We start from the raw sequence: 23,314 nt of genomic DNA, 5'->3' as shown, positions 1-23,314 counted from the left end.
GCATATTTTTATTTCTCGTTTTTCTATATCAATGCTACCGGCTGTTATTATTATAAATTAAAAAATCTCCATTTGAGTGAAAAGTTTAACATCTTCATTAGTTCGTAAACAAAACATATTAATATTAAGTAAACACCGCCATAGCAAACTTCAATTTTTTAATTTTAATTTAATTTGTTAAATGTATAGTTTAGTCGATTTTTTCAATAATTATATTTTTTTTTAATTTATCGAAAAAATAATTTTTACAACAAAATCGAAAAAAACACACGTTGCACATCGTCATGCCATCGAACTTTGCGTTTTCTGGTATTGGTTTCGCTTATATTTTTTTGTTTATTTATATTAATTTAATTCGTCGCTGCAATCCAATAGTTATCGGTATTTCAACTTTGAAATAATCGATCAAAGCTGTCAGCTCATTCACCGGAAGTGTGCTGGAAGGAAAACAAAATTCAATTATTTAAATTATTTTTATGAAAAATGCATACTTACTTGCGCGGTGATCCATAATTTGTAAACATTGAGTATCCATAACCTCCGTCGGCCACATATTTGGCAGCAACAATATGATAAGTCTTATTTGGAGATAATGGTTCATAAAAGGGAATAGCGCAGTCAGTACATCGCACTTCTGCACTCACTACTCTATTTCCTTTAGCAGCCCGAAGATTGTACGTCACTCTAATGCCTGAACTATGTAAAAACTTATGAGTCTCGTTGACATTATTTTCTAGATCAATTGATGACACACTGTATTCTAAAGCTTCCAGCAAATATTTACCAGCCAAATCAAAGGTAATAAGATCACCTTCGTACGAACAAAGCGCAAAAGCTTCTTTGTAAGTAACGTCTATAAAATTTAAAAATTATTATTATTTTTATTTTGAATAAGGTAGGGGTTGGTTCTTACTGCCACGCGCAATGGGAGCTCGCATTTCAGCACTAGTTGTTATGGCTATTGAGGCATTGGCCCATATATTTGTATTGTAGGGTTCTAAGCGTAAAAACTTTAAGTAAGAATATTAACCGTTAATTGTAAATTTCATGAAATTTGATTCAATCTCCAAACTTACCGCATGCAAAATAGCGTCAGTGTATAAATTTCCGAGATTGCACTCAGTGTGAGCACAGTTATTATTTAGCAATGTTACTCTGGAAGTCCCAACAACAACATTGCCCTCAGTAGTGATATTAGTAGCCCATATTTGTCTCAGCTTTAAAACTTCCTCATCTAAAAAAAATTTTAAATTATTTTCTAAAGTTGAATTGTAAAGTGTTTATTATTAAATTAAAATAAAAACTTCATTTAATTATTTAAAGGTTATAGATAATTATACCGCGAATACAAGCACTTCGGCTGTACATATATAGTTTTTTTTGGAATATATTTTTTGAATTGCTTAAAGAAAAGGTACTTTTAGTTTTATTAAGTTAAGAAGTTTAAATTTATTTTAAGTATTGTTTGGGTGTATAATTTTATGCATACTATAACATTTATTAGTATTGGTTATGATTAAAACTACAGCACAAATTAACAAAATATATTTTAATTATTAATATTATATTTATATTGTATGTTTGTTACTATATCATATTCAAAATCAAATTTTTTCCATCAACAGTAAGGCTTTGGCATTTTATATATGATATTATTGGTAAATACATTAATTCCGTAATACAGTAATGCGCCTTTCCTTTCCGACATAAATTGGAGTTACTTGAGTTGTGTATGAAAGCAGCGCATCCAAATCGGACATATCTTTCCTGTAATATAATATTGATGACATAATTAGAAAAAATTATATTTTTTTCAAAAGCTTATATACTCACTGAAAATCGTAACCATAATCTCTTAGCATTGCGAAACCATCCCCTCCTTCGGCTAGAAAATCTGGTGCGACCACACGATAAATTTTCGTTGAATCGAAATCCTCGTAAACAGGTATGTCACACTCGGAACAACGAACTTTAATATCGACCACTCTTTCTCCGACTGGGTTTGAATAATTGTAGGTTATCTTAAGACCAGATACTTGAATAAACCTGTAGGAGCTGCTAACTCCGTTATCCAAATCAATGGGGCTAACACTGTATTCCAATGCTTCTAATAGTTTATGACCAGGTATGTTGAATGCAGTGAGTTTGTTTTCAAACGGTGACATCGTCACTATGTGAGAATAAGTAATATCTACCAATACAAGTTTAGAAGATTTTATTTGAAAAAATAAAAATAAATTTATTATTACTAACTTCCTTTGTTCAGGGGTACACGCAGCGCACCCGTATTTACAATTCCAATTGATACGTTAGACCACAATCCTTCCGAGTACGGTGTTAAGCCAGTGAACTAGAAGTGTTCAATAATGATAAATAGCAAACAATAGGTTTCTATGAGAATTAGTACTACTTACTGCGTGTATCATAGCATCACAAAAGAAGTTTCCCAAATTGCACTCATCACTGCTACATGTTGACTTTCTCAACTCCACTTTAGTCTCACCCTGAATAATTGCCCCCACCTTATCCACCTCTTCTTTAACGGGTATAATTGCAGCCAAAGTTTCTGGGTCTGAATACATCAATTGCACAGATAAAAGTACTAATTTAATAATGATCTAACAAAACAATTAATTTTATAAAATTAAAATTTCGTCAATGAACTTTTAGCTGGTAGCATTATAAGAAATTTAATGAGAAAGGGTATATTTAGAGTTTAGAAAGTTTAGCAACCCTTTTATTTGTTAAAAACAAAATTATAATACTAAAAACCGTAACCAGCGAACTTTTAACAAGTTTCAAAAATTTCAGGAAATATTTTTTCAAAAAAGTTCCGAACTCATTTCGTTTCAGTTTTGTTGCCAAATTGTTTTGCGAATATTAAACTCATATAATTAGAATCGCTGAATTTATTAAAAATATACAAATACAGTTTTCTAGTTATTATATCCAAATCTATGTTAAAATGGCATTCTATAAAGAAATGTTTGTTATCCCAATACAGATATACGTTTCTCTCTTCCTATGTATATGGGACTGGTATTACGGGTGAACGATAAGAGCGCATCAATATCTGTCATTTCCTTCCTAAAATGTCCACAAAAAAATGAAGTATTATTTAAAATGGGCATTTATGTACACATAAAAATTTGTACTAACTGCCAGTCCGATCCATAATCCCTGAACATGGTGAAACCACCTCCTCCTTCAGCTAAAAAATCAGGTGCCACGATACGATAAATTTTCCTCGAATCGAAATCCTCATAAAGTGGAATGGCACAATTTGCACAGCGTACCTTGAGATCGACGACTCGCTCACCAACTGGATTATTGTAATTATACGTGATCTTTAAACCAGCTACTTGCATATAAATTGGGGAATTAGTGGTATTACTCTTTATGTCTATCGGTTGTACGCTAAATTCTAATGCTTCTAAGAGCTTATGCCCTGGTAAATTGAAGGCGGTAAGTACATTTTCGAATGGAGACATTGTCACCAAATGCGCATATGTGAGAGCTATAAGTAGAAAATGTGTTATTGTAATTCTTTAGAAATGTGCTATGTAAGTAAAATAAAACAAAAATCGCACATACTTCCTTTTCTTAGCGGTACTCGTAGACCACCTGTGTTTATTAGACCAATAGAAACATTCGACCATGGCATTTCAGAATACGGTGTTAAAGCAGCAAACTACACATAGGCAAATCTGGTTAAACTCGAGAATAATATATAAACATTGCAGCACACTTACAGCATGTACCATTGCATCACAGAAATAATTTCCCAAATTGCACTCGGAATCGCTGCATGTTGACATTGCCAATTCGACTATTGACTTACCAACAACCACTGAACCCTGTGCATCAATGATCTCTTTCCATGGCTGCATAGCTTCAATAATGTCGGAGTCTGCGAATCATTTAACAAATTTTATGATTTATATTTTATAAATAATGAAGATAATAAATTACCGTTTAGTTTATTAGCCCTTGAGGAAGCATGCAGTTAACAAATTTTTTTTTTTAATAAATATATAATCGATTATCACTATATATGTGTATATTTGCACATCCACTACTTTTTTAGTATAATTAAATATGTTGTGTATTAGTTCACTATACTTATTTACACATGCACTACCGTACAAATTGGTTACTGTCAAAACATAATTTGTATATTTTCTATACTACAAGCGGTGCGGTGGGAAAGATATATATTAGTGACGCAATTTAAAATGGAATTTAGACCTTTAAGAAAAACTGATGGTAAATTTTAGAGAACAATATTATGCCAAATGATTTTCGAAAATATGTGAACAAAAGTAAATTAAGAAAGTAAATAAGCGATTATTCGAATCATCCGAAATATTAAGAATTTTATCTTCTACAAGAGCAATACATATTAATAAGATGTTTACATACAGTAGAATTAGTATTATATTAGTACTTCAAATAAAATTATTTTAGCTGAATAAATTAGAGATGTTATTTCGTATTGCGTACTCACCCTGTGGTACACTGGATCCCATGTAAATCGGTGCACCCGAGTAATCGACCACGTTGCCTTCATCATCAAAGTATACTGTTATATTACCAACATATTTGGCATAAGCAGCAGCTTGAACGATCAGAATGCGATGACCATTTTCGTGCACAACTTCGGTGGGATACGGACCATATGGAGTGTCTGGACCGGGTAATTTATCGCCCGTATATAGGAAAGTATGCGAGTGGGAGCCAACTATAACATCGACATCATCAGCGGCATGCTGTGCAATTAATTTATCGACATTATAGCCGCAATGCGTAATGGCAATAATTATATTAGCACCCTGTGCTTTCAGCTTTTGCGCTTCCTCACGTATAGCAGCGCTTTCATTTTGGAAGATCAAATTACCAGTATTGGCTAAGTCCTGATTGCACAAAAAAATTAATATTAAACACTGTTCAATGAGTAAACTATACTTACATAGGTGGTTTCGAGAATAACACCGATGACACCGATTTTCCTGTTACTACGTTCGATTATTATCGATTTTTTGTATTTGCCCTGCATATCCGGTTCATCTCTTGCGTCCATATTTGCTACCAACATAGGTGAATTGATGCTCTCCAGAAATGGCACAACGCCCTCAATGCCATGATCGAACTCATGATTGCCGAGTGTCTAATTAAATGTAAAAAAAAATGATTTTTATTTATTATATGGTATTGTTTCTTATTACCATAGCATCTGCGGGCAGCATATTCAGAAATTGGCTTGTCACGTTCCATCGTCCGATATTGTACCACAGTGTGCCCTGAAAACTGTCGCCTGCATTGAAGTAAACCGGATTTTGGTCCTTTTGTTCTTCCAATAATCGCTTTACAGTGTAGACAGTTCGCGCTAAGCCCCCGATGCATTCATTGCCCGCATCACAAGTACCGCCTGATGTGTCTGTAGGCTCGAATCTGTATTATGAAATATAAAATGTCCAAATTCATAATTTTACTTATTTATTTATATAAAAGAGCTAAAAAATAATTTTGTAGAAAACGCAGTAATATAGAGCGCTCGAAAAATAATGTCAAACTTCCAGAAGTACTTAAAAAAGTTTCTAATGAGATTCTTATAGAATACTTAATGAAATAATAATGGTGAAATAAATATATTCAATACGTAATCGTGAAGAGATTTTTGTCAGACATAACCAAGCTTTTTTCCCTCAATACAATTGAACTGAATAATATCCCTTTAACTTCTACGAGGAAGGAAAATGTATATACTTTTTTTAAGTTTAAAACATCTGTGTTTAAATATAATGTTTTGAAACCACTTTATTTATGTTAAAATCAAATGTTATCTGGTTTCTAAACCTTTTAATTGCTTTTGTAAATCATTAATCATTAAGGAAAAACTAATGCCTAACTGTTTTGGGTTCGTTAACAGTAACATACACGAATATTAGTGGTTCCATTAATAATGTATGAATTAGTGATAATAAGGCAGATTACTTACTATCACTCAATACATACATTTCAATATAAAACATTTTATATAACACTACATAAGAATCAATACCAGGGAACGTATATGTCTGCTACATACTGAAATATTTTCGTTAGTACGACTGTACGTAAATCTTTATGCAAAATTGCAAAATGGATTTACATACATATATGTATGTATATATTAGGGGTAGTTCACCGAACTGTTAATTAACAACTACGCTGGTCTGTGTAGATTTTTAAAGTGTATTAAAGGCTACCTAGTGTAATCGCCTGAAAAAGAGGATTTTTAAGATGTTTTTAAAAGAAATTTTATGCATGAAATGTTTTATACAAGTACGTAGTTAGGCATGATCTACGTTTGTTAATATAAATTAAATAATATTAAACGAAATGGTAAAATAAAAAAAAAAAAATTAAGAATTTTGCTCAAGTTGAATGAAGCTCCTTTCATTTAGTATAAAAACTAATGTATTATTAGTGTTATGAAAAAAAATTTTTTTAGCCCGCCAAAATTGAAAGATTATTGTACGAAGAAAAACTCGTATATACCAAATAAGGAGAAAAATATCAAACGATCGGACGATTTGTTTTTGAATTATGTGAAACTGATTGAACTAAATGGCTACACGCTACACTTTAAAAGCCTGTAATTCAAAAAATATTTGAAATAAAATCAAAAATATACATAATCTAAGTATAGACTATCATATGGACTTTTTAGCACATATGTATGTATATATTTTTAATCAGGTTCAAGGAATACAAATTATGTATTCTTCAAGCGGTAGAATTAATACTTCAAATACCGAGATATCGCATCAAATGATCTCTCTTTTATTAAGTTTCAATGACACGTGATGTTTTCCAAGATAAAGTTAATGGTATTTCAATATACGATCTATTAATCATAAGTGTATTAAATAACATATATGGTATATAAGCACTACGGCGGTGTCTGAAGTCCAATTCTTTATGGCCAAAATTTTACCTTTACTGCCATTAAATTTAGCGAGCTTTTGCCTGCTAGTTATTGTATCGTAGGAAACTTATTTTTCCAGCATATTTTGCAAACGGTGCCTTGTAGCACATTTTATTCAGTGGAAAACTACTCGTATTCCAATTACACAAATGATACTTATTGTTGACTTCTGCTGTGTGATCACTTTCTTATAAATATTTTTCATAGACTTTTTGACATATTTTTTTTCCTAATATATCTGAAATCTTCAGCATTTACCTTGCGTGAAAGTCATTGATGTGAATTATGGATAACGGGAATACATCGGCACTAATGAGGGGCACGAACAGTGTGATTATCGTCAACAACTTCATATTACACTGCCAAAATACGCCGCGATTTCGATAGGTCAAGACACCGCCACAATAGAAACTGACAGCTGAAATATAATACATAATATGGGAAACCATTTGAGATATTAAAGTGCTCAAGTTTAATCTTTATTGGTCAAATAAATATATAACGAGATAATAAATAATAAAAGTATTTTTACCAGATAAATGAGACCAACTTTGGTATAACAGTACTTTTAACTGAATTGCTGTTGGCAAAAGTGTTGAGCCAGCATTTCAGAATATTTGGAAGTAATATAATATCAGCTTGAAAAGACTGGCACTGTAATTTAGTCAAATGTGCATGTGTATATATACATACACATATGTATACACATATGTATATATATATATATATTGTTTTTAAGTTTAATTTGTAAAATAGTCAAACAATAAATATACAATATATCAACTTTACTGTTAGTCTAGTGAGAATAATAAAATGCCAATCGCCCCTAGAAGGTGCTCAAATCTAATGTTTGTATCATTTTTATTAAAATACCGTTAATTACGTGCTCATCCAATCGTCATCATTACTAGCCTAACAATAATATTTGAGAAATTTTTCTATAAATTGGTTGGATTGACATATACAAATATGTACGATATATGTAAACATAACACTATTTAATCTTGTTTTTTGTTTTTAAATATACATATGCATATGTATACATATGTTAATATATCTGCATTGATTTTGATACACTTTTTCACATTGAAATTTGAAAAATCCAACCAAATTAAATTAAAGATATAATTAAAATTAAAAACAAAAAACTAAATAAAATTAAAAAAAAAACTAAATAAAATTCAACAAATAAAAGTGACCTCAAGAGTAACCATTAGATAGCTTAACAATTTTTAAGAATTTAAGAGTTTCAAATATTTTGTAATGTTTTCAATATTTTAGTAAACAAAACGTTCTTAACCAATTTTTTATCGATATCTCTAGTACTGATTGAATATACACAGTAAAAAGTTTACCAGATATGCGGAAATCTTTAAATGGGTGGGTAAACATTATTATTTTAGATTTTCACAGTTTTGTACGATGTTATTATAAAAGAGGTTTTCGATTGTTTTATACTTTTACGCATACAATACACTAATTTCAGCGAGTTATTCATTTATTCGAAAGCCTACTTACTTATAAATAGTTACTATTTGTTGTTTGTGTCCTAATTTTTTTAAATATGCCTATATTAAATTTATAATTTCAAATCAAAAATTTGCATCGCAAGTTAGACGCGTAAAAAGGCAAGATGCATTTCCTGCATATGTGTGCCTGGTATGGGAAATATACATACATATATACAAAGGAATAACTTCAGGTATATGAACATGAATGTATGCATGTCAACAAATTTGAATCACTTACCCTGTTTGTATCAGTACACAAATTACCAATAAATAATTATTAGAATTTAAATCGCTACATAATTAAAAATTATAATTGTTATTAATTAAGAATATATATCACTTATTTCACACCAACTCATATTTCTACAGACTACTAACAAAAATGTACCTGTATTGATAAGTAATCTGAAACAACAGCTGAGATCGCATGGAGCGACTGTCAAAGTTAGCTAAAGCAAGTGTTGCCGCAGTACATGAAAAAATACATCAAAATATATGTCAGGTTGAAAAAATATCCAGCAAATAGTTAATGAACTTATTTAAAATATGTTGCTGTCCTCAATTAAGACCTTTTTTATACGTTTTGGTATCTATTTCCATTTAAAAATATTAAATTGTGGAGGAAAACGATTCTATATTCAACACACTCGAGGTTTTCAACACATTTGGTCTAAGTTATCTACGTACAACATATCTAAACTTTGCCCCAGTAGGAAATCTCGCATGTCGATGTCAGCGTTTTTATTAATTTTTGAAGTCTAGAGTACTCTTTCAGTTATTAGATGCGTGGGTGAAACCTTTAGAATTAATTTACTTCAATACTTAATATAATGTGTTTTTATTAAATACAAAGTACTATAATTTATTTTATTTTAAATTTATTTTTCATTCAATTAAATATTAGCATTATTACAATACAATTATAAATCCAGCTCAATTATTCAATTAATGTACATACAAACTCGTTAATATAGTATATAGTGACTATAATTCAGGTATGACCTGTATATATACAAAATATATTTAAATACGTTTATATATATTGAGAAAAAATAAGCTATTTAATAGTAATATTATGTATGTGCGGTGAAGAGGCAACATTAGCTTTTAACATATTTACGAGATTATGAATTAATTTACAATTTGAAGTGGTCATATGAAATAGATTGTAGAATTAGCTAAATATAATTAAAATGTATTGCTAACTTCGCCTCTTACAAGACAGCAATGCTAAATTGATATAAAAATTATAAAATAAAAACAATTACTAACAAAATATAGTGAAATATAATAAGAACATGAAAAGATGTGAATATTTTTCTTTAAGAAATTTAAACAAATTAAAGAATACCGTAAAAGTAAAAATCAACAAAATTAAGCAATTATATTAGTCACATACATTTTGTAGTAAATTGCATAATAAGCAATATATAGAAGTGATGCAAAATATTAGAGCTTATTGTTGGTCTTAGGAAGTCATTTGAAATGAAATATTTGTGAAATACACACTTTTCCTATATCTTCTCTTTCTCTTTGCTATTAGTTTGTTTTCTTATGGTAGAGATATTATTTCAATTTTACAATATCATTTAATTTTTGGACTAATAGTTTTAAAGAAACTTGAAATATCAATTCTTACTTTATTTACAAGCGTACACACTTCTCAATGGAATTTTATAAATAAGTTGTCTAAATATACTCGTTATAATAGTTATTGTATTTCTATGTTATCAGTGCGTTTGCATGCCTACACGCAAGTTTTCACAGGAGTGTCTAACAACAAACTCTTTTAACAAATGAAAAACACACTATTTTGTAGTAATTCATTTGGTAAAAGAGGTTATAACAACTCCGTTTGTATTAGAAGTTTTCAAATTCTTAATTACAATTTACAATTAATTACTTATTTATAGTAATTGGCAAAAAGCTAGCATTAATGATTTTCTCATGTGCCTCAATAGGACATTTTAGTTAAATATTATACAAACTCTATAATATATATGTATTTGTTATAAGCCAATAAATGTAATTCAAAATAATATAATAATAAACAGGACTGTAAATTTAACTCTTGCAATATTTAAAATGTTGCATATAATACAATTCCAATTTAAAAACTGCATTGTTTTGTCAAAAATACCTCAAGCCTCATACAAAAAAATATATATATGTATATTGTGTTTAAAGTAAATTTTCTTTGAGTTTATAATTATCTTCAAAAACGGAGATAATCTGTTTTAACATTGCACGTTCTTTCAGTGTGAATTTTATAATACTAAGTCAAATTACAATTTATTTTTTACTTTTAAACATTTTATTACTACTATTAGTAATCAATTTAAGATTCCAATAAAATGTTCACTGTGCAGTCAATTGCCATATTGCTTTGCTTAGGAACTGATTTCTTCTTTAAACAGCATTGCTTGTTGTGAAAATCGTTAAATGTTTAATACATCTCTCTTAAACCATAATCGTGCTCATTCATAGCAGAAGAACCGATAAACAATATGGTGTACTGTTGACTTTTGCACAGTGCACTTTTATTTCAAGTAGCGAATTACTTATTATGCGCTTATTTCTAATAATGAAGCAAATTTTGATACTTTTTAAGTACTTTTAACATGTAAATGATTTTTATAGTGCTTTCAAACATGCATAATAAGCAAGCACGTGGCTGGCATATAAAAAATACCAACAAAAAAGTTTGCTTTATAAATAATTTTGACACACTGTTATTATATATAAAACAAACTTAATTCTTTTATATAGTTTGAGTATAATTCTTTATATAAATAAATTTTATATGTAGTCGAAAGGAAAATTTGCTTCATTAGAGAAACATTTGCGCTTCCTCTAAGCTCGCAGCTATTCTCAAAAATATAATTTATAATTTTTACGTTAATTTTGTAAATTTTCAATTTTAACTGCGCATTTTCTAAATTTTAATTGTAGATTTTAGCGTTAATGGCTTTTTAGTATTAGCTAGCTATAAATGTGCTCAATAAACAAGCAAAGTTTTCAACTCCAATTTATTTCCCTACTCGCCAGCAGAAATTTATCTTATATTGGTAAATAAGTTCAGTACAGATTTATTCTCCTTTTGACTGCGCGCTTTACTAAAGACATTCCAAAAGCGTAGCGTCTCATCACCAGCTCCCGTCACGATTGCTTCTCCATCCGGGCTAAGTGCCAAATATAGTACGCGATATGAGTGACCTGTTAGTTTGGCCACTTGTGTTAGTGATGGATATTTCCAAACCAATATTTGATTTTGTGAGTAACCATGCGTTGATACCAGCTCAGATGAGTGTTTTGACCATGCCAAATTGCACACTTGTGAACCAGTGTCGACGCACTGCATTGGCTGGCCTGTTAAAGTGTTCCAAAACCGAATGCAACGATCGGCGGTGCCGCCGCCACTAGCCAATAGCCCATGATGATGTGGTGACCAGGCAATCGCTTTTACCGCTGCCGTATGTTCTGTATACGATTGCACGGGATTTAGAGAATGTTGATTCCACACATAGAGACGGTTGTCATTGCCGCCACTTGCCAGATATTGATTGTCCGGTGACCATTTGAGACCACAAACCTCTTGTCGATGGCCTGCCAAACGACGTTCCGATTGTTGCGCTGGTGTGCGTGTGTCCCGCTGAATTATCAAACGATCACGCGAACCACTGGACAAAATTTCACCATTCCACGCTAAAGCGCCCACTCGTGCAGAATGACCAGTCAATTTATTGATCTAAAAAGAGTTGATGCTTCAGTAAACTGCTCACAATCGTGCATTTATTATTAATATTTATGTAGTATTAAGCTTGTTAGCGTACGCACCTGTTTACTAGCAGCCACATCCCAAACGGTGACAAAGCCGTGATGTGTACCCACCGCCACCAAATTGCCACGCTCATTCCATGACACCGATGTCACGGTGTTCGAATCGGTGTTAAGGTCGCATAGGCGTGTTACCTGTAAATTGAAAGTTCAAATGTGCACATCAATTTGACTGATTGAAAATAAATAGTAGCAATGACAAAGTTTTTATAATAGCCGTAGGCAAGCAATAGCTCGTCTAGACAGTATGAAATGTACAGAAACTTGTTTTCTTAATACTCATTGAAATTATTATAATACGTACTTGACTAGTACATGCGCTCCATAGATAAACACAGCTGCCCAGTCCGACAGCGAGCACATTTTGAGACGACCAATCGACCAAATTTAAATAGAAATCATCTTGCAGCTCTGGCGCATCTAACACCTGTAAAATTCATAATTCTCATTCGTAAATCATAAATATCGTTTACGCATAAATTTACCGTAAATCATAAATATCGTTTACGCATAAATTTACCTTAAAGGGTATACGCGATATTTTTCTGGTTGCTTTTCGTGGTGATCGCAACAGCTTCTGACTCTTCGTGCTGACTGGTGAGAGCGAATATGGACACTGCTCATTGAAATCCTAAAAAGAAAGACAAATAGTAATAAGTGTTATTGAAAACAGCGTAGAAATTAGGAATTCTCTAATTAGGTGCACAAATAAATAAAACGTTACAGTTAGTTTTTCGAAGTCAAACAAACGGTGAAGCAGAATATGCGAATTTTAACAAACTTAAGCAATTAGCAGTGTTATGCGAAAATACGGTATTGGTCTCAATGAGCTTCCGTCTATTTTTGACAGACTATAATATACCAAGAACATATTAGAGCTTCCTGCTAAGGTATTAAAAACTAAAAAAAAACTAAACATTTGAATGGTTCCCATAGAGAAAATTTATTTTTTAATTTTTTGCCCTGAATATACATTTTTTTAGGTAGTTTTCGTGCGGTTATGACTCGGCGCGATCTTCCTTTATGTCTAGATCTTCTTTCTAGAGGTGTTACATATGCATGTATATATATTATATTTGTAGTATAAACTTTCTTGTTAGGATAAAAGTAGATTACAGTAAAAATTTTTAAAATTCGAGTTGTAATAAAGTTTAAAATTCCTATATGGCGGAAAATTGCATATAAAAGCGGGTAATGCATGTGAGATTCTCCGCGGCCGATATATTGTTTCTTGTTCCCATGATAGTCGGGTTTACGTAACTCGAAAGAATGCTGAACAATTTGCCTTATTTTTTTATCGTGCTGAAACAATATCTTGTTTACATAAGATTATTAATACAAATGAGAGCGGCTTATTGATTGAGTATTGTCTTTAGAACTTAAGACAGGAGAAATTTTGATAATTTACATTTCTCACTATTGCAATTATAAATATATACATATATATTAACATTTCCGAGAGTTAAAAGACCAACTTCATATAAATATATAGATGAATACAATATATTTATTTTTATCATTAATCTATAAAAATGTTTATAATGTTAGATTATATTATATACTAATTAATTGATATTATTGTTATCCATCTATGAATCTTAAGGCTTTGTTTTATATATATGTATATATACATTTTTGTTAAAATTTTAACAAAAAGTTGCATGCTTGGTGTTGCGGTTCGGCGTCCCATTCGCCGGTGGGCGATTTGATTTATTTAGCGTAACGAAATACAAATGTTGAACTGCTAAAATCGAGTAAAATTTGATTTGGCGCCGATTCTTAAATATTCATTTGTGAAATCGATAACGTGAAAATCGATAAAGTCGTTAACAGTAAGCAACTGTGTTCTTCTGAACACAAGCTAACTGACCACCACAAGTTTTCTAAAACTGTCACGCTTACTTTTGTCGTTTTGGAATTTGTGAAATAAACGATTAAATTATCGTATACACCCAGTTGTTGTTTTACTACAAGATTAAGGCTTGTATTAATAGAAAATAAATGTTTTGTGACCTGTGTATATGTCTTATATTATTAATTTGTGTTTGAAACTAATAACCTTTTCATAACATATTTGTGGGAAAATTTCATCTGCTGTAGAGAAATACTTTAGGAAGCAGGCATTGGCCGGTAAAAAAAAGTATAATTGTCTAAAAGTATGATTCGTCCACATTTTAAATTATCAAAGATTATCTGCCCTGAGCTGCACATACTAAGCATTTTTATTTTTTTAGCAAACATGTCGGTTTACAAGCAAACATTTTTTTCGATGTTTTCAAAGCATATCTGCTAAAATCACTGGTGTGAGCCATGAATTAATAAAACGACTTGGAAGGTAGAAATAAAGATTTGCGAAACTTACGGTTTAAGCATACTCGCAAGAACTCTCGCAAATATACAATGGAGGATCTAATGAATTCAATGTTAATCTCTTCAGATTCATTGATAACACTGTGCATCACAAGTCCAGCAAAGAAAGCCTTTTTATTTGATAGGGAAGCCCAAAATCTGCTTTTGGACTTTTACGAAGAGTCTGAAAACTCCGATTCGGACCAAGAAAATTAGTTCCAAATGTTTTCTTCTCAATTAAGGAGCTCAAATGTAACAAGAAATAAATAAAAAAACAATTTTTAATAAAAAAAAAAAAAATTAATAAAATAAAATATTTGTTTTTAAATCTAAAAAATAAGTTTTTCATTTTGTACATTTTTATGCTTGCTTACGATTTAAATTATCAAAGTCGTTTAATTCCTGTTGTTTTGCAAGTAATTAATTTCGTTACGCTGAATCAATCAAATCGTCCACCATTTACCCGAGGTATATTCTTTTACAACGCGGTTAAAGTCTTACACGGCAACCCGGATGAAATGATGGAATATTTTAAATCATAAATATTAGTATGTACATATGTAAACCATTTATTAAATTTGAAGTCTTTTTTAATCAGCATTTGTTGTTCGTAACATAAGGGTTAAATAAAATCGATTTTGTGCGAAAAGATCAATGGAAAAAGCAACTATGTTGATATGTAAGCGTTATTTTTATATATTTGTGCGTAAGGTTCAATTGTGTCTACGCATTTTAATGGAAATCAACTAATGCTTTTTTAGCATACTGAACGAATGGGAGAACAGTGGAAAGGTGTCACGCGATCAACAATGTGCTGTCTTTGTAAATATAAAATCGTACTAATGTGTGTACACACATACAAAATATATGGATATGTAAACTAAGGTAACTAATAGGATTTTATATGCAATGTGAGCATGTAGCAGTGTGTCTAGATATACATATGTATATGTAAGTAAATGGCAAGAGAAACTGTGTCAATGTGTTAAAATTCAAATCAATTCAATTTGATGCATTTCAAGCAGTAAAGAAACTGTGTAAAGGGTAATAAAACACACTACAAAATAACAGTGATTGCGCATAGATATGTACATACATATATATATATGCTAAATATGTATCCAAATTGTACAGAATAGATTGCAGTGCCGACTGGTTTTATGCATGAGTAGTTCTGTTTGGACTTTGCACAGAATGAAATTGCAATTGTTTAATAAAAAATATGGTATATCATTTTATTTTACTTTTCTAATTTTTCTGCGCCCATGAACCTTCAATATTAGTTGAATTATTTTTTACAGGGTTTTCTCATTATAATAACTATATTAAATATTATTAATTTAAAGTTCTTTGTAAATTGCTAGTATGCATTTTCAAGCTAATCAACTATATTTTGTTATAATTCTCCAGTTATCAATGAAAAATTATCGAAATATCGATCGGGTTAAATTAAAATTGATAGTAGATAGCAACTCAGCTGTTATTGGATTCCATTTGCTAATTGCTAAAAAATATTTAATTTATTTTATTAAATGTGCTGGGGTTATGGGAGTTCCTTTACATTTGTCGGCCAAAGTCATTCACTTGTTCTGGGAAAATGTTGGTGAGAACAGAAAAAATATCACTTAAGCTGTGTTTTACCTAGATATGATAACATATCGCATTAATGACAATGAATTGGTTTGTGGATACTGAAGCTAAAGTGGGCAAATACGATATATATGTCTATGTTGGGTAAGAACATACGCACATATATAAATATGTATATACAAAACTGAAACCCGATATAAGCTGAAAAGGGTGGAGTTTCTATTTACGTAGAACCCAAGTCCGAGTAAACAAAAAAAGACTGTTCCAGATAACAAATTAACTGGATTCTTGTGCTTTATTTGCGTTATTTGTTTTCAGCACTTGTTGCAAAGTTAATATCAATTTTTTATGATTTATACTGTAAAAACCGTGTGGTCGGCGCTGAATGTGAGTCAACGCTAAAAAATATTAATGCTAAATGTATTTTTGGTATGATAAAACCGAAAGGAATTTGGGTGTGAGCGTTTCTAACCTTTTTTGAGTTTTTGTAGAGTTGGAAATGATGTAATCAGCTGAGAAGCCAAACATTAGTTTATTTCGCACAAAAATATATATATACCATATATATATTAGTAATTTTGAGCTGTACGTATATGTGCATATTCGCAAACAAACTGCATTGTGTACATAACACGTTTTTGAAACGAGTCTACATATTATATGTACAAAGAAGAATACATAACTCTCATCTCAAAAATATTTATTTTTTATACAAAACTATTAGCCGAAAGTAACAACGTAGTAATGTATTGTTTAGAATCAGATATTTTGAGGAATAATACTATAGTCTTTATCTGGGGATCGGTCAAATTTTTCTTAAAAAAAAAAACCATTAGCGACAGCAGAAAGCCATGATTGTTGCAGAAGTATTTTAGGGGCTCTACTTTATCACGAACAAAAGTACCGCCCCCAGGAGCGTGGCAAATCCTCTAGAATACAAAATGGCCGTTTTGCCGCCCTGCACACAGATATTTTTCCACCGCTTCTGCGACGTCTAGCGGCCGGAGATGTAAGCTAAAGTATATATTTATCCCGAACAAAGAGTACAGAGAAGGGCGCGAAGTCATCGAATACTTCCCATATGCGATTATAAATTATATAGAGGCATGTTTTTGTTAATAAGTTCAGGGTTGCATATTTTTACTTGCTTTTAAAGCCTTACAGATGATTTCAGTAACATATTCAAAAATATAAAGTAGATCTAAATATTTTGTTCTACACTGTATGTACATACATATACGTATGTATAAGATAACGGATTTTCTTGTCAACTTTGACAGATTTCATTTGCTTGATAAGAATTTTCGTATTATGTTGTATTAAAATACGTACATATATGTATATGAACATACAATGTCTTCATTTGTACATCTGTACCTAACCTTTGTACGAATCTGTTTGTAACGATACAAATACATTCGGTATATTCGACAAACGTGAGTTCTGAAGCGGCTGAAAGGCGTCTGACCGGTGTATTGTGTTTTTCTCAGCATTGTTGTATAATTCAGAACTAAGTGACCAAACAAAGTAGATATGCTTACTTATAAAGCACATTAACCTCTTAATTGTCAAAACATGACTACCAACTGCCAAAGCAGAAAGCCAGAAAATATCTCAAACTGTATGTGTAAAGTGACTAATGAGCACTGAAAAAGCGGTATTAAGCCAGTGAGATTATGTACGAATTTCGGTTTGCAATTGTAGTCGGAAAGTTGGCATTATTTGAACACTTGAAAAATGTTTCTATGATTGCCACTTTCAATCGGCTTTTGAATAAATCATAATCGCACTTTGAAAGGTTGTTTTTTTACCATAATTTTAATAAATAGGTTCTATATATATATTATTAATTCATATTCATTATTCATACACAGACAATGGAATTCATCAACTTACAGTATTGCCACGTCTATAGGCTTATTCATAATCCAATACGAGTAACTATTTATTTGCTTTGTAGCAACGTGTGCACAGTGAGTTGCAGCCACGCCTCTGACATTAAAATAACAATAAATTATTCATATTGAAAGCACAATTAGCCTTATCGTATCTACCATACGTCCATCAGATTTATTAAACAAAAGAATTCTACCGACGAACACACTCGTGCCAAAGCTCAGCTGCGGTTGTGGTCAATCCGAAATCGTTAGTCAAATACAAATTTATCGAGTAAAGATCTATACCAGAGTACTTGTATGTATGCCTGTCGAGGGCAACTTAGCGCATCCACGCCTTTAATTCCAGCCCGGGTTCGCCAGTTTCTTTTGTTTTTTGCTCTGCACAAATGATTATTCAATTAAAGTTTTTCCTCCGCCAATTTATAAATTATTTCACATATTTATTGACCACACTTTGTACACCCATTTTATTGATGCGTTAATTCAATTACAGAAATGACTTCAGATATTAGCTTTTACTAATTAGAGTATATTAATGTCAATTTGATGTTCGGGTCGAATGATTGAACTAAAAAAGCATAAGTGGAAATATGTACATTTAACCTCAACCAAAGTAAGAAATAACTTCATTAAATAAAATAAAACGTGAAAATTTATACAGCAAGTGAGATCCGACAATGGCTATTTGATGCTGGATTATACCAAAAACCAAAAAAGATAGTAGCTACATATATGATTAGTGTTTATCAAAATATTCTTCTATAACGAACAAAAAGTAGCCATTTGGTGTTAAATCCGAACCGTGCAACAGGTCGTCCATTAATTTTATGTTCCCGTTCTTTAAAAATTACTTTTGTCCATATTATTCCATTTATAATTAAACAAGAAATAGGCAAAGAACTTATGTATATTGATTATTTAGTTTAGCAGCAAATATGTTATATTACATTATATAAATGTATGATTAAACTTATATTTTGAAGAATCGCGAACAAACTTTCCTAGCATTTTCTTATTAATTGACAGGAATATTTTTTAAAGCTCTCCAAAGTAATTCACAATTTTCATTGAATTCTGGCATTACAAATTTTCGCATAAAATCTACTTGTATGAACTGTTTCTGACCTAATTCCAATACAACTTACTTTAAATGCACATACCATCTGATCAAAATTTAGCCGGACTGGTCCATTTAAACTGTGCAAACCGAATCTAAAATAATTTTTTTGTCTTAAACTGGTAAAACCTTTTTCATGTTAGTATAAAGTTTGATCTCCATATTTCTAATGCGTGTTTGGCCGGTGTTTGTTTACCTGCCAAAGTTTATCTGGCGATTTTTACCATGGAAAAAAAATTAACAACGACTTTGCTTGAAATTTTGTGTTTCCAATGGAATCCCGGCTACCGAATCGTAGAAAATGTTGCAGAAGTGTTTTGGGTAGTCTACTTTATCACGAATACAAGTATTTGAATGACACCAAGCATTCAGTGAGGGCCCTGATGTCATTGAAAACTTACCATCATGTGAGTCGTCCATCTACCTCTGTTAATTTTACCGAAAAAGTTGAAAAAACAGTGCTTGAAAATGGTAGTGTTGACTCACGGAGATAGCAGCGGATCTCAACATATCTTATGTTTCGACTCAAGACATTTTGGTTAATATTTTGTGTATGAAGCGTTTCAGTGCTAGATTCGTACCAAAAGTTCGACAAAAACGATCGAAAAAAGAAAATCGACTAGAGGTCGCAAATGAGATGCTCGACAACGTGGAGAGATGGGTCTATGAATATGACATCGAAACTGTCCAACAATCCAGCGAATGCCTCTAGAAAAATGGGCCAATACCGAAAAACAAAAATCCGCTGAAGGCACTGAAGGCCATCCCATCCGACGCCTATAACAAGTTTATGGAAAATTGTATTAAGCATAGACATGCTTGTAAATGTATTTAACAGATGTATTAATATCAAGGCACCAACCACAGAAAAAAATATACATACACTTTAAGATACCAGTGTGGCGAAGTTTTCACCTCACATTTTTGTTCTGGGTAGTTGGCAAAAGTTAGTGCTTACAACTACTATGAAAATGAAAATAAATAAACAACAGTGAAAATCAGCTTATAAATCGAGTTCCTGCAAAATTGGTTGTTCGTTTTGCAGAGGTGGCAAATTGTTGAACCCGAAGTAATCAAGGTTAACATTAATTTTCCCACAAATCGGTGGGAACTAACAATGTAAAAGGAATGATTGGCAAACAAAAATAAATTGAAGATACCAAAAAGAGCAAAAAAAAAGTGCAAAGCTTATACTTCATTTGATTTAAACAAAAAATTGAACAATAACAACAAAACCAAACAGCAGCGACGCTCGCACTCATCTATCAATATGTTGACTATTCAAATGGTTATTTTTTATTTTTTAGAGAAAAAACTTGAACAAGTGGACACATTTATTTTTCTTTACCACTTATATACATTTTATTTATTCCGAAACCGGAGCTAAAGAGGTGAATTGTACAAAATGATGGCTTTCATGTTTTTTGCGCGCGCACGTTTCGTTTAGGCCTCTTTCGATTTGGCGTGCTCAAGTTGTTGGCTTTACATAAGAGAAAGGAAAAAAAAGGTATATAAAATGAATTTGGCGGGAAGCGATGTGATTCGCGTTTTTCGACCAACTTGAATTCGTATGTATTGGATTGCGTTAACTTGAATTCACTTGCCGACAGCAACAAGAGGGCGGCGCTTACTGAAATATTTTGGTCTTTTTATACTGCAATGGATTAAAAGTGAAAAAAACATGACAATTTTATAATAAATTAAAAAACCAGTTTGAATGCCGGCAAGTGAAGATTAAGTAAATAAATAAAAATGACATACCTTACATGACAATGATAAAAAATTAAAAAAAAAAATACATGTTAACCAAGTTATACACAAAATAATTTTGAGTTATAAATTCAAGAAGAAGAAATACAAAATGCGATTGAGGCAGTTAGACGAATTCAGTGGCGACGAAGTGATAAAGATCAAATCAAACGATGCTACGTGTCTTGTAAAGGGTATAAAAGTCGCTGAAAAGAACAAACCTTTAGTAAACACGAAAGTTAAGCAGTAAAATAATTTTATGGAAATGTTAGTAAATCTAACTCAGCCGACTAGCAGGTGTGTAGAAAATACACTAAGTTTATAGTAGATGTTAATGATGTAGATTTCTCATTAACATAAAATAATAATAATTTTTTAATCAAAATTCTCTAATTTACATAAAATAAAATAAATTTTTTTTAATCTAAATACTCTAATAAACATAAGGCGGCCTCAGAAATTGGACAAAGTTGAAATGTGTAAATTATTTGAGAAAATTCATAAAATTTTAACCTTTTTATTATCAAATAATAAAATCTTATTCTGAATAGTAAAAAATAAAATTTAATTGATATATTTCATTAGTATTTCTCATAATAGCCACAAAAGTGTGGCTTGGAAATCATTATTTTAAAAGATTTCGAAATTATCGGTTTTATAAAGTACACTGAGAGCTCATAACGAACGGCCATATAACTGCCACAAAGTGGTCAAAAAATTCATTCATTTCACAAGAAGCGCTGAAACCTTAAACCGCTTAGTTATAGGAAAACTTTGAAATTTGAAACTCTGATTCTAGAGGCAACTTTTTTCTTGGGGTCTTGGGCCAGTACAGAGGCAAGAGTCAAAAAAAGTCTACGAACTTTGCTGTTTTTTCTTAGAGTAAGGAAAAATGAAGCGACTTGCTATCAGGCTTTATTAAACAGACCTTTTCATATTAACATTTTTTTTTACAAAATATCGATTATTGGCTAATATTTTTAAAATGGCCTTTCTAGGCGACAGAGCAATAAATGGTAACAGAGCATTAATTGTTTAGAAAAAAAAGGTTGCAATGATAGCAAAAAAATCGTATGTGGTTATTTGGCAATGATAATGTGAAACTACAGTTAAAATTTCAAGTGGATGCGGGCGATACTCTCCGAGTACCACCGTAGCCCGTTTTGAAAAGAGCTGTTTCGAAAAAACTCGTTTAAAGTTTTATGTGCTGAGCTTTGACACTACATCGGACCGGACAGGTAAAGCAATTTTTCACTATTCCACCAATTGAATAATGTTTTTTAGAAGATTAAAGTGTTATTTAAGTAAAAAAAAATCGACTTTTTAAAAATCATTGACTGGTCCAATCCCTTAATACTAAAAAGTGAGAAATGTGTGATCAAAGAATGAACTTATCGGAAATACGGACTTAGAATGAACTTAGAATAATTTATTTTATATCACAGAAATACGAATATGTATATGACGTATACGGACGTTTGTGTGCATGTCTTCAATTGTTAGAATATTTGGTGAGCTTGTAAACAAGATTGTAACCGTTTTCTAGTACAACACCACAGTGTGCCCGACGAAATCAACGAACTTAAAAAAGTAAGCTAACGCTGTTTTAATTTAATATTTTCTTTTATTTCTAAGTCTTGTGGCTTACATGCTATGTATGCAGTATGTGCGCAAAGTTAAATTTTACGACTTTAATGACATAAATTTTAATTAAATTATGACGACGGCTACTCATGTTTCGGGTACACTCCTGTCTGTCAATTGCTGAAGTGGATTTACATAAAAAATACATAGGCACATACATGAATGTCCGCATTGGTAGGCTTGTCTATCATCTATTGGACGAGCATGTGCCTCTTCTGTCGCATTTGTTGTTGGCTTTGTCGCAATTAGTGTTTTGCTACTGGTATTTGATGTATGGTAAAAATACTAAGTTGATTATTTATTAGACACATACACAACTACATAACAACATAGGCCCAAAACCAGGTGGGTGTGTAAGATATATGTATTGTGTGCGCAACTTGGTATAAATTATGGCGCCAGCTATATTATTGTGGGGAATTTTCGACACTTGTTACAAAAAAGATACATATCTAAGCTGAAGAGACCGCAAATGTTGTTGCAATACTCAAACATACAAATAAAATTAAAGCTCAACGCGAAAAGCTTATTTATTATTCTTAACCCACAAGAACAGATAAAAAGTCAATACAATTGTAAAGGGTTTCTAAATTTGTTCAAATGTCACCTAATCTCGATAAGAAATCGAGATAGGGTCAAAAACTACTTA

The 23,314-nt window shown here is 31.3% G+C and overlaps 2 protein-coding genes across 12 annotated transcripts in view; both read right to left on the bottom strand.

The window, feature by feature from the left end:
* Positions 1 to 149: 149 nt before the first annotated feature.
* On the bottom strand, positions 150 to 8,925 carry LOC106622357 (apyrase). 7 transcript variants are annotated; one of them, XM_014241508.3, is made up of 10 exons: positions 8,870 to 8,916; positions 8,720 to 8,773; positions 7,229 to 7,388; positions 5,226 to 5,451; positions 4,970 to 5,167; positions 4,508 to 4,913; positions 2,415 to 2,572; positions 2,254 to 2,350; positions 1,834 to 2,191; positions 1,419 to 1,767 (listed from the first exon to the last, which is right to left on the bottom strand). In XM_014241508.3, exons 3-10 carry the CDS (start codon positions 7,321 to 7,323, stop codon positions 1,668 to 1,670), a joined length of 1,638 nt encoding a protein of 545 aa, XP_014096983.3. In that variant the 5' UTR covers positions 7,324 to 7,388; positions 8,720 to 8,773; positions 8,870 to 8,916; the 3' UTR covers positions 1,419 to 1,667. The 7 variants fall into 7 exon arrangements, with proteins under 7 accessions (XP_036221524.2, XP_014096983.3, XP_036221522.2 ...); XM_036365631.2 differs by lacking the exons at positions 1,419 to 1,767; positions 1,834 to 2,191; positions 2,254 to 2,350; positions 2,415 to 2,572; positions 8,870 to 8,916 and adding exons at positions 150 to 437; positions 496 to 853; positions 914 to 1,010; positions 1,077 to 1,234 and having other exon boundaries at positions 8,720 to 8,863; XM_036365629.2 differs by lacking the exon at positions 7,229 to 7,388 and having other exon boundaries at positions 8,870 to 8,925.
* A 1,144-nt stretch (positions 8,926 to 10,069) lies between these two features.
* fzr (fizzy and cell division cycle 20 related) overlaps positions 10,070 to 23,314 on the bottom strand; it is a 43,443-nt gene continuing 30,198 nt past the window's right edge. For all 5 annotated transcript variants that reach the window (XM_036365633.2, XM_036365634.2, XM_036365636.2 and 2 more), the window contains exons 4-7: positions 12,839 to 12,949; positions 12,623 to 12,745; positions 12,319 to 12,453; positions 10,070 to 12,229 (exon numbers count right to left, since the gene is read on the bottom strand). In XM_036365633.2, the coding sequence (XP_036221526.1) occupies positions 11,537 to 12,229; positions 12,319 to 12,453; positions 12,623 to 12,745; positions 12,839 to 12,949 (1,062 nt within the window). In that variant the 3' untranslated portion in view covers positions 10,070 to 11,536. The remainder of the gene's footprint in view (positions 12,230 to 12,318; positions 12,454 to 12,622; positions 12,746 to 12,838; positions 12,950 to 23,314) is intronic.

This window comes from Bactrocera oleae, chromosome 5, assembly GCF_042242935.1.
Source record: "Bactrocera oleae isolate idBacOlea1 chromosome 5, idBacOlea1, whole genome shotgun sequence".
Lineage (NCBI taxonomy): Eukaryota > Metazoa > Arthropoda > Insecta > Diptera > Tephritidae > Bactrocera > Bactrocera oleae.
This window is presented reverse-complemented; position numbering and strand designations above follow the sequence as displayed.

Coding starts and splice junctions, on each gene's coding strand:
- LOC106622357 (XM_036365629.2), bottom strand. CDS start 8,910: ATGCGATCTCAGCTGTTGTTTCAGATTACTTATCAATACAG. Junction 5,168..5,225: donor TGCTGCCCGCAGATGCTATG/GTAATAAGAAAC, acceptor ACATTTAATTAG/ACACTCGGCAATCATGAGTT. Junction 2,573..4,507: donor GGGATCCAGTGTACCACAGG/GTGAGTACGCAA, acceptor TGATGTATTCAG/ACCCAGAAACTTTGGCTGCA.